The sequence below is a fragment of the Nanorana parkeri genome, unplaced genomic scaffold (assembly GCF_000935625.1).
Source record: "Nanorana parkeri isolate BGI_ZX_2015 unplaced genomic scaffold, ASM93562v1 scaffold443, whole genome shotgun sequence".
Taxonomy (NCBI): Eukaryota; Metazoa; Chordata; class Amphibia; order Anura; family Dicroglossidae; genus Nanorana; species Nanorana parkeri.
The window spans coordinates 833,215-844,569 of NW_017306711.1; the positions used below are offsets into that span (position 1 = coordinate 833,215).

Here is an 11,355-nt window from a genome sequence, read left to right on the forward strand (position 1 = left end):
TAAATATAATGAACAGCCCAAAACTTTAGCATATGCATAATATTTTGGGCTGGTGGTGTGATTGTTAATCTATTTTGCTGCTGCTGATAAAACTCAGGCAGTAGTTAGTTATTTGCTTGAGGGAATAGTTCAACTCTTGTTTCCCTCACCCAAACAGAACTATCCCAGAAATATAACACAGCTTGTGAATCTTGTGATAATAAAGATGACCAATAGTTGTTTTGCTGTCTGCTGATGTCCCGCGATTACCTTATATTGTTCAGAATTCCTATACTGACCTGTTTAATGTCTAGGCATTTATTTTCTTTACCTTTAGGTTTCTTTATTTCAAAGCCAATTCCAGCATGACACATCAAGTCAGAGGAATCTTGAAATTGGAAACAGCAATGCAAGCATGCGGAAAATGACAAGAAGCGAGATTTCGCTTATCTTGTGTTTACTTTTATTGATAACGTTCATATCAACACTCGGGATGCTTTTAAGCTCCCATCATCCAATGCACCTCTTCAGACCTGGTGTTCATCCAGCTTACTGCACCATCCAAGTGTGCAAAGGTTCATCTGAGGATCAGGAGAAATTATAAGGGAGCTGTATTTATTTTGGCCCTTAACGTGAGCATACAAAGCTTACACAATTACACTATATTATACCTATGCAAGTAACAGAAATGCTACTTACAAAAACATGACATTTAAAAATGATAACTAAAGACATGACATCAAAATAATTCATGGTGAGGCGGTATTATATATGGCCAGGATTACAAGAGTATGGAAGGGAATAATCTATCCAGCAAACAGTGAAGATGGTCCATAAAGATCACAGCACCGCTGACGTTTTTTTTTTAACTTGTGCATCACTTAGGGGTTTACTTAACAATTTGCACAGCCATTCACCCTGTGAATCTCTGTGAATGTTCATTCTGTGTGAATAGAGGCAAAAACGAACAATCTTAGGCCTGGTTCACACATGGGCGTATGAACGCGCTACAAAACGCCCAAAGAAGTACAGGAGCTTCTTTGGGGCGTTTTGTCGCGCGTTTCCATTGGGATACAGCCAAGTAGCGCTCGTAAACACGTGTTTGTCGCACGTTTTTTTAACACGAATCGTGGTTAAAACACGCAACAAACGCGCATATTCGATACGCCTAGGTGTGAACCCGGCCTTAGTGTATTTTCTTTTTAGGTCAAATGTAATACCACATTATGGCCCCAGATGGCGCTGAAGAGCCTAGGAAATAAGTATTTCCTATGCTTCTCAGCTCCATCTAGTGGCCATAGTGCAATCAATTATTTTTGGTTGAAGGCATTACCTGATTCTCCATTGTGGATCTGGATTTCCAGGGCTTTGAGAACAGACAGGCAGGTGGCTCCTAGGATGACAAGGTCAGGGCCATGCTCCGATCCATCATTAACGCCTCCAAAGCTACTCGATCTGTCACTAACAGGGACCTGTAGCAGCCAACCCCGCTGCACAGCACTGAGAAGTGTGCCAGCCAGAGCAGCCATGTCCTTGTCAAGCACTGCATCTTGCTGGTGTGATATAGTGCGGAGAGAAGGCAGGAAGTCCTCCCCAGCTTTACACAGCAGGCATCTTTTCAGCAGCAGTATGACCTGTTTCTTTATAAAGTATGGAACGGGAGCAGAGATGATGTTCAAGGCCTGAGGCAGGATGGCAGACAGAACTTGTTGACAAAGGGAGACATTTAATTTCAGCTCTATTCTTAAGGCAACCAAGGTTTCTATAAAATCCAGCAGACAGGAGAGCTGGCCGCTGGGCTCTCCAGCTAGTGCAAGTGGCTGGCAAGGAGTCTGTGACAGGTAAGTGATGAAGGTAGAACAGTGTCTTTCAAATACATTTTCTAGAGGAACCAAGATCCTCAGCAGAAGGTCTGGAAAACATATTAGCACAGATCACCATTTTGGACATAAATGTTTCAAAAAGAAAAAACAAAAAGGTTTCACCGCTCCCCGATTTATTCTCTGGTAAACGTACATCACAGTACACAGGGTCAAACTATTTGTCTTTGTGGCTTGAGGCATGTCATGGTGAAACGAATACATATGTGATAAGCAAATTAACATCCTTTAGATTTTAGTGGCGATTAGTTAATTACATTTAAAGTAAGCCCGTCAGTATTTTATTACAGGCATTTATATAGTGCCAACAATATACACAGTGCTTCTAGGAGCTTACAATCTAAGGTCCCTATCTCACATGCATACATCCAAGGCCAATTAAGACTGGAGCTAATTAACCTACCAGCATGTCTTTGGAGTGTGGGAGGAAACCAGAGTACCTGGAGGAAACCAACACAAGCACAGAGAGAACGTGCAGATAGTGCGTTGGATTTTGGAACCAGGGAGCCCAGTGCTTCAAGGAAGAATTGCTAACCACTAAGCCACTGTGCTGCAGTAAACAGGCTGACCACTGTAGGCAAATAGTGGTGCCCGCACATACCTTTGGATTTCCTCTGCATTGCATTGGGTGCCCTAAATCCCAGGTGCTCCAATATATTCAAATCTTAACACTTTCTATCAAGAGCCGACTTACTCACTGCCACCTCTCACGTCTTTCTATTGGACACTGAGGCCTCCCTAAAACAGCAAGGCACTTTAACCGCAAAAAGAGCCAGCAGGAGGGCAGGCGTTAATGCCAAAAGGTGGGTGGGGCTTATGCTCAAGGTAAACAAGCCAAGGCCTCCTTAGCAAAGTGAAAGTATTCTCAGATGGGACACAGGATGCTGTTCTCAACAAAAGAGGCATTAGTAGCCATCTAGTGGAGCCAGGTTCACTAGAGGTAAGGGTGGCCATGGACCTTTTATTTATGCCAAGGCGAGATGACAAACTACTAGGCTGGGAAAGTTGCTACACATGCAAATAAGGGACAGAACCTTTTTATATGAACTATAGTTCTCCTTAGGGTAACGGGAGAACACAAACTATCGTCCTCCCGTGACCCAAAGCTCAGTATACCGTGAGCTACAGCTCGCAGTATACTGAGACCGCCGCAGCCGGGACAGACCCCCACATTACTGTGGAGATCCACCCAGTCAGCGCTAGAGGATCGGACAGGGGAGGGGGGAATCCCTGCAGGGAGCCATGAGTGACAGTCACGGCTCTCTGCAGGGACAGGATTGAGAAGTGAGCGAGCGACGGTATGTGTTCGCTCACTTCCCGATCTATTGAGCCGACGTGTGACAGTTTCATTGTCACGCGTCGCCTCGAACTATGAGGCTGAGTGATTTTCACTCGCCTCATAGTTCTCCTTTAATTTTTCCACCCCTACCTTAAGCTGGCCATACACTGTGGGCTAACGAAAATAATAGAACAGATTCCTCCATCAGCGCTATACAAGCATTGATCAAGGAAGCCCTACTAATTATTTTGTATTCTGACAGCGGCTGCCGGGATTTCCTTCACTTTCTGTATCGGGGACAATGGCCACCAGAACAAATAAAGAAAAACTTAGCAGAAGGTCTAATCCTTCCCTACTCTATGCAACACTGAGAAAAATCATCTTTGCCTTTTACATACGCTACGATATTAGCAAACATCTACATTCAATAACTCTTACCTGCCTTCTGTATTCTTACATCCGTGAGGAATCCTTTACAAACAAATAAGAGAGTTGTCAGACATGGGATCAAGGTTTGTGATCCAGGATCCTGGCACAGACTCTTCAGACAGAACTGCACCCAATGGGTATTTACCTCATTCTAGAAAGAGACATGTATACAGAAAAGATTGACCATGTTTAATATCGATCTGTATACTGGTGTTACAATAGGAGCTTGGTTTGAAATCTCTAAAAAGAGAAGTAAATGCTTTATACTACTAAAGATCAGGTACGATGATCAGATACAGACAAAGAATAAAGATGAAAAACATCAACGTGCAGAAAAGAGAACATGTCAGAGAGCAAATGACATACCTGATATTTTAGTTGATATAGCACCAAAACGGAGAGGCACTTGGAGGAGATATGTGACAACACCTTATCAGAAGTATTTAACAGTCTAATCTATAAAGACATTTAAGAAATATTGTCAAACAAAAATACTGTAATATAACTTTTATAAATCAGACTAAAAACTGTACAGACAACCACAATACAATTCATGGATATATCCCCCATGAAAATGGCCAAATTAGATTTTTAAAACCGCACATCCCTCCCACTTCCCACTCTGCTCTTACCATCTCATTTTTACTCTGCTCATTCTCCTTCATTAAGGCTCCTGGGTCTAAATCGGTCAATAAAATTGTACAATGGGCATGGTGTAAGCAGGGAAACACATATTATATTACCCCTTGAAGTGTTTGGAGGTTGCTGCCCTTTTCCACTACTGTTACGGCCATTAGAATGCGTGCCTGTGATGTACAGGAGCAAAGGTTTCCACCCACACTAACTGGTTGTGGCTTCTGGTCACTTACGATTATATTATTTGCCACCACATGTAGGAAAGCTCTCTTGTTTCTCCATTGAAAGGCACCTCTAGAAATCTGTAAGATCCCAAGGCACATAACAGTGTTGAGGAATCTGGGCAGCTTGTCTCAATTCAAGAAAAACACAGGGTCTGGTAAGATCCCCAGATACTACTCCAAGGTAAGATCTAATGATAGGACACTTATATCACTCATTACAAACATCCGACAAGATTATTTTCTGGGGGTTTTTTTCTTCTATTTTCATTGGTACAAAGCAGTGCTGTGCATGCTCTCCCTGTGCTTGTGTGTTTCCTCCGTACTCCAGGTCTCCTCCCACACTCCAAAGACATGCTGGAAGGTTAATTGGCCCTGTATGTGTGTGCAATAGGAACAATATAGATTGTAAGCTCCTTAAGGGCAGGGACTGATACGACTGGCAGTATGTAAAGCGCTGCGTAAATTGTCAGTGCTATATAAAACCCTGTAATAAATAATAATACAAATACAGTAATAAAGTAAAATTACAGTCATTTCTTACTATTGTTTCCTCTATTCTAGCTTGTTGCAGCAGCTCCAGTACACGGGAATACTGACATCTGACGTGAGGTTCAATGCACAGATTGTCTGCCTTGATGACTAAAATCTGGATGAGTGACAGCTTCAGCAAGGTCACATCCCGTGGGACCCAAGAGCTGGGTACAGTCTCCACACACACAGTGAGCTCAGACCCTGAAATAAGTGTTGGAATATGCAAATCATAAAATTGACATGACTTGAAAATAAAACAAAAAAAAATGTTTTTAAAGATGGGGCCATCCCCAAACTGTTCCCACAAAGTTGGGAGCATGAACCTGTCCAAAATGTCTTGGTATGCTGAGGCCTTAAGAGTTTCCTTCACTGGAACTAAGGGGTCAAGCCCAACCCCTGAAAAACAAGCCCACACCATAATCCCCCCTCCACCAAACTTTACACAATGCAGTCAGACAAGTACCGTTCTCCTGGCATCCTCCAAACCCAGACACGTCCATCGGATTGCCAGACAGAGAAGCGTGATTTGTCACTCCAGAGAACACGTCTCCACTTCTCTAGCGTCCAGTGGCGGCGTGCTTTACACCACTGCATCCCACGCTTTGAATTGCACTTGGTGATGTAAGGCTTGGATGCAGCTGCTCGGCCATAGAAACCCATTCCATGAAGCTCTCTACGCACTGCTGTTGTGCCAATCTGAAGGCCACACGAAGTTTGGAGGTCTGTAGATATTAATTCTGCAGACAGTTGGCGACTTCTGCGCACTTCAGCATGCGCTGACCCCACTCTGTCATTTTACGTGGCCTACCACTTCGTGGCTGAGTTGCTGTTGTTCCCAGATGGTTCCACTTTGTTATAATACCACTAACAGATGACCGTGGAATATTTAGTAGCAAGGAAATTTCACAGAACACCTGAACCCAATGATTTGGAGGGGTGTCCCAATACTTTTGGCAATATAGTGTATATGCAAAATATACATTTTCATTTTACAAATATTTAGGAAAAACCTATGTTTAGTCTTGGCAGTAATATAGAAATACACACTCGCACCCTTTATCTCAGTATTACCGGAGCTTTTGGATGGGTCGTCCGGGAGGCATGGTGCCAACAGTGCTGCATCCTTATGTAGGTCTTCAGGTAGGGGGGCAGCTTGTAGCAACTTCTTGTGCAGTTCCCTCAGGTCTGGGATCATATCCTCCATCTCCTACAAACTCTTCACCCGAAGAACTCGACTTGAAAATCATCATTGGATTCAGTGCCTGGGCCTTCTATAGGAAACAGAAAGACACTTATTATAAAACTCAAAGAGCACGTTATATTGCATTATATTGTATCTCCACCTTCAGTGCTCTGGTTATCGTGTGACTGTTTAAAAGCTCGATCTCAGCCAATGTTTTGATGTTGTATAGACTTGGGAAGGGTTAGATCTTCTGTCAGGTTATTATCGCTGTCTTTGTCTTACTGCCCCAATGACAACAGATCCCCTTATTTGCTGTTCTGCTGTCACAGGGACAAGAAGTGAGATGAAAGCTCCCCAACAAGGTCACGGATCGAAGTAATAACCAAACACATTTACTGCCGTCCACTGTGCCTTTGGAACTTTTCTTCCCAATGTTCTGAGCAATGCTTCTGGGTGTGTCAGATTCCTGCCTGCTGCCGGCTCTGCGTACAACATGGAAAATATTGTTTTGGGTACGTTGTGTTATTTCTGTGTCACTGCAACACACGCCATTCGTTTTAAATATCACCCAGCGTACTAAGGCAATAAAAATGCATTGCAGTGTGCCACAACGCACCATGCCGCGTTCCCATGTGTTACATATTTTGTGACTCAGGACATTTTGCTGCGTGGACAGCCCATTATTATCAATAGGCTGCTTAACGCAATGCAACACACATTATTGCACAATATAACATGCATTAACGCACCTCAAAAATGTAAATGGCCCCTTAATGCAGAAATCCAGGGGAAAGGATTATTAACCCTTACAGTGGGGCTGCAAGGGTTGACTGTTTGTTTTGGTCTAGGGCTGAAAATAACAGTTATCTTCTGAGTCGGCCGGCTGTTACAGCGCTCCCTCCAGCTTGTCTCCTGCACTGCAGCGATGCGATGTCCCTCGGCGTCCTCACGTCCTATACACTGTATATAGAACATGATTTACAGGACATTAGACCGCTGGAGCAGAGGGGGAGAGAGGCTCCAGGGACCGGTCTAAGAGCAAGCCGGTTCAGAGGATCAGGTGGGCATAGCTTTTTGTTTTATTTAATTTTCCTCCCTAGACACAAACGAGCAGTGCAGTGGTAGCCCCACTACGAGGGTTAATAATTTTCCCTGGAGTTCTTCTTTAAAGAAGCAGTGGGGAAACCTGTAAGCATTTATTATGCTCTACTGTTGAAAGGGTTTTAATTTTAAAGTGAGGTCCAGTGACAGGGTCTCTTTAAACTGGAAACATTTCAGTTGCAAGCACTCAGTGAGCTTCTAATACTGTCCAGTAAACTCAGCACCTATGTCAAGGTCAGAAGATTCACTCAAATAACCTCAATCTGAGGTCTGTTTATCTCCCTATCTCCCTTAAGAGCGCGCTAGGATTGAGCTTCCTGAACACTGTGCTGGATTTATTTTTTGATGTAGAGAAGCAAACTGTTTGGCTCATAGCAACCAATCTGTTCAATGCATTCATTTTCTGTCCTGTGCTGGACCTGTGCCAGACAGCTAAAATCTGGATCCGATGAGTAACACAGAGACTTCCATTTCTCATACACAAAGATCATTTTCTATAAAACAAAAATACATATACTCTATCTATCTATCTATCTATCTATCTATCTATCTATCTCCCATATACAACATCTCTTGACAGCTTTGAGTTAAAATGTCAATTTGGTTGATTACCCATCTTGCTAATGTAGATACAGCAAAAAAAAAAAGTGATTTTAACTTGGAATACCAATGAATTCTTGCATATGTGAAATTAGCGAGAGTCTACTACGGGGGTGGCCAACTCCGGCCCTCCTGCTGTTGTGGAACTACAAGTCCCATGAGGCATTGCAAGACTGACAGCCACAGGCATGACTCCCAGAAGCAGAGGCCTGTTGGGATTCGTAGTTAAAGCACAGCTGGAGGGTTGGAGTCGCAGACCCCTGATCTAGTATGTAGTAAGTGACGTCACAAATGCAACAGTGAGAATTGTAATCAGTCACATTAAAGTATATATTTTTGCCCTCCCCCAATGTCAATGTTAGCACTTACCTTAAATGATGTCTCTTAATCCGATCATCTTCTTCTTTCCTGTCGTTTTGATCTGTCCCTCCAGCGCTGCTGCTGGTCTCTGATCCAGTCCTGACTCCTCTGTGCTTGCTGGCACTTCCTGTCCCACGGTGTCTGCATGATGGTGCACGCTGTCCATAGACTTACCTTGTGTCTCTCCTCGTCTCCCGACCAAAAATCCGAACTGCATATGCGCCCGCCCCAAGATTTTTCAGATGTTTGGACGGGAGCACGCGGTGAAGACACAGGTAAGTTTAAACCGCTTTTAAAGCGTTTTTTTTAAAAAAAAATACGTTTTTGCATATATGTGCTTGCCAGCAGTAGATATATGAAAAAAAAATGGAGGCTTTATTAACCCTTTAAGTTTTGGTTTTCAGATGACAATCTGAGCCTTCTGGTAATAGGTCTCTTATATGTTGGGTAAGATGGGAGGAGAGGATGACCGTCTGTTACCTAAGCATCATTTGTTTTAAATGTCATCTATAGCCAACGTATCTGTGTAAGCTGTGTTATATGTGCATGGGCTAGGAGGAAGTAGTTCTATAAATAGAATTATTTGATGTATCCAATGTAATTCTCAAGACCGTATTTTACAATATTATCTTTACCTGAGGTCTACATTTTCAGGCTTCTAAATCGAAGGGGCTCCCAATGGTACTGACTTGCCATGTTTGAGGGTCTCAGCAACTCCTTGGATTTCCCCTTATATTTTCTAACCTGCAGTGGAAGAAAAGGAAGAACATTATATTGGTACCTGAGGGCTGCACAGATAATGCCTGGTGTATCTCAGTAGCTAAAGTACTGCCCAGTGCATTGTGGGAGAAGGGATAGTATTGATAGGTTATTTTTAGTAGAAGGAAGGTCAACCTTCCAAAGCTTCAATAAATCAAGTTTGTTCATTGTAAATCTCATTGCTTTTTCTCCCTGTTTGAGGGCTACACAGACAGCAAACAAATACAAACTGCATATGATTCACCTATAAATTAATTGGGTAAATCTTACAGTGAATGTCAGTACCCAATTAAAGGTAAAGTCCACCAAAACCCCCCCAAAATAAAAAACAATCAAGGCCATTATAAATCAGTAGTAAATCGGCTGGCAGCCTTCTGGAATTCTATAACGTCCAACACAAATCTATACCTGTATCTTCCCTCAAGGTGGCCAGAAGTGTGTGTGGTGAATATCTGGAATGAGTAGTCCAGAGTGGGGTATGGGGACACAACACAGACAATCTCTGTCCTCCTACATCACATGAATACTAGCTCATACATTGAAAGGAACCTGCCAGTACAATGCAGGATCTTTACAATGAAGGCTTTGTTGCCTTGTTTACTTGACCACCATTTTAAAGTGCCACATACATGAGCTTTGCATCTATGTGTACTCTGGCATACCACTCAATGCACTGGAAAGCCAATGGTGTGCTGCAGAGGGATGAGCAAAAGGCTTCCTGTGTACTCTTGGGTATTCTCAACACTTTCGAGAGCCATACCGGCTGCAGCAGTATGGAATGCTGGCTTCATATCTTCCACAGTTCAGGTCCTCTTTAAGGGAGACCACCCAGTTCAAAATGATCAAAGCAGAATTCCAGACTCACGCTTCCATCCCATCTGCTTCATCCTCTGGTGTCTGGTGTAAAACAATGCTCCTTTTGAATTTTTGGCCCCCTCCCCACTGATGTCTTCCAATTTTTATTGAATTGCATTGCAGCCACCACACTTCCTGTCTGCAAACACCCAGCGTCCGATTAGATCCACTAACTGTCTCTGCCATACTCTCTGGGCTTCAGGAGATGTCACTTACAGCTGCTGTGTCCCATGTGGTGCACAAAACCTCCACAGAGCCAGTTTCATCTAGATCAGAAATAGTTATTGCAGAGTTTCCCCCTCCCTGTGAACACAGAATCCCGGCTAAAAGCTGAACTGTATGTTGTTGTGTAAATGCAATGTTACTTCTCAGTGAGTAGAACTTACTTGTGTTACTTATTGCATTAGGTAATATTGTGTGCTGTATTATCCACTTATACAGAAGCAGTAATGAATATGGCAGAGGAGCTCAGACCAGAGTCTTAAAATAGAACTAAGACCCAAACTTTTTTTAAAGTTTTAGATAAGAGTAAGGGAGGTTTATAACCCCTGTCAGCTTTTTTTGGTCATCTGTGTCCCATTGGGGAGATTTCCCTTCATTTCCTGTCTGATAGCCATATCAGGAAGTAAGAGGAAATTTCACCAGAGGGGGAAAATCTCTGCAATTCACCAGAACTAATGTCCCCATTGGAAGATTTCCCATCTATTCCTGTTCTGATGACACCCCAACATTTTATTTCACTTTCAGTGATAATGGTCACTAGGACATATAGAGGCTGAATCTCCTTAACGGGGCCACAGACAGCAATATAAACCTGACAGATGTGCTAATACCTCTCCACACAAACCAAAACTACCAGGGTTATTCACAAAAGGGTGAAGAGTGTGGAGAAGGCAGAAGAGAACAATCTAGGACAACATAGCTGATTAGGAAAAATTCTCCAATTCCCCTCACTTTCCAGATCAGTTATGTTGTCCTAGATTGTTCCCTTCTCCTGCCTCTCACATGTGATCGCTTGTATGGTGCTTGGGAGTGCGTGCCCCCCTCTGCTGCCAGCTATCCCAGGCTTGGGAGTGCGTGCCCCCCTCCGCCGATGGCTATCCCAGGCTAGGGAGTGCGTGCCCCCCTCCACCGACGGCTATCCCAGGCTGGGGAGTGCGTGCCCCCGGGGCTGGGGAGTGCGTGCCCCCCTCCGCCGACGGCTATCCCAGGCTTTGCTGTCCCTCGTGCGGGCATAGCAGGTCTGAAGCGATATCTGTTACATCACTTTCAGTTTCTGTGTGTCAGTGATCTCTACTTCATCAGCTTCTTTGAATTCCATAGGTAACATGCAGAGTCTAATAGGCTGTCTCAATGTCACATCCTCTTTGCTATCAGACAGGAACAAGCCTGTGCTATCAAGCGCCCTATGTGACAGCAATAAAGTGTAAAAAAAAAAAAAAGTCACATATAAACCCCTCCCCCCCCAAAAAATGTAAGAACCTGCCCCCCACATAAATCCAAAGCCCATAAAAACGAATAAGGCGCTTTTACGGCGGA

General features: G+C 43.5%; 1 protein-coding gene across 1 annotated transcript in view; it reads right to left on the bottom strand.

Moving 5' to 3' along the window:
* Window positions 1-6,061, bottom strand: part of LINS1 (lines homolog 1) — a 14,175-nt gene extending 8,114 nt beyond the window's left edge. The window contains exons 1-6 of the mRNA XM_018560247.1: window positions 6,030-6,061; window positions 5,952-5,968; window positions 4,969-5,159; window positions 3,934-4,023; window positions 3,577-3,718; window positions 1,313-1,891 (exon numbers count right to left, since the gene is read on the bottom strand). Of these exons, the coding sequence (XP_018415749.1) occupies window positions 1,313-1,891; window positions 3,577-3,718; window positions 3,934-4,023; window positions 4,969-5,159; window positions 5,952-5,968; window positions 6,030-6,061 (1,051 nt within the window). The remainder of the gene's footprint in view (window positions 1-1,312; window positions 1,892-3,576; window positions 3,719-3,933; window positions 4,024-4,968; window positions 5,160-5,951; window positions 5,969-6,029) is intronic.
* Between the last annotated feature and the right edge of the window lie 5,294 nt (window positions 6,062-11,355).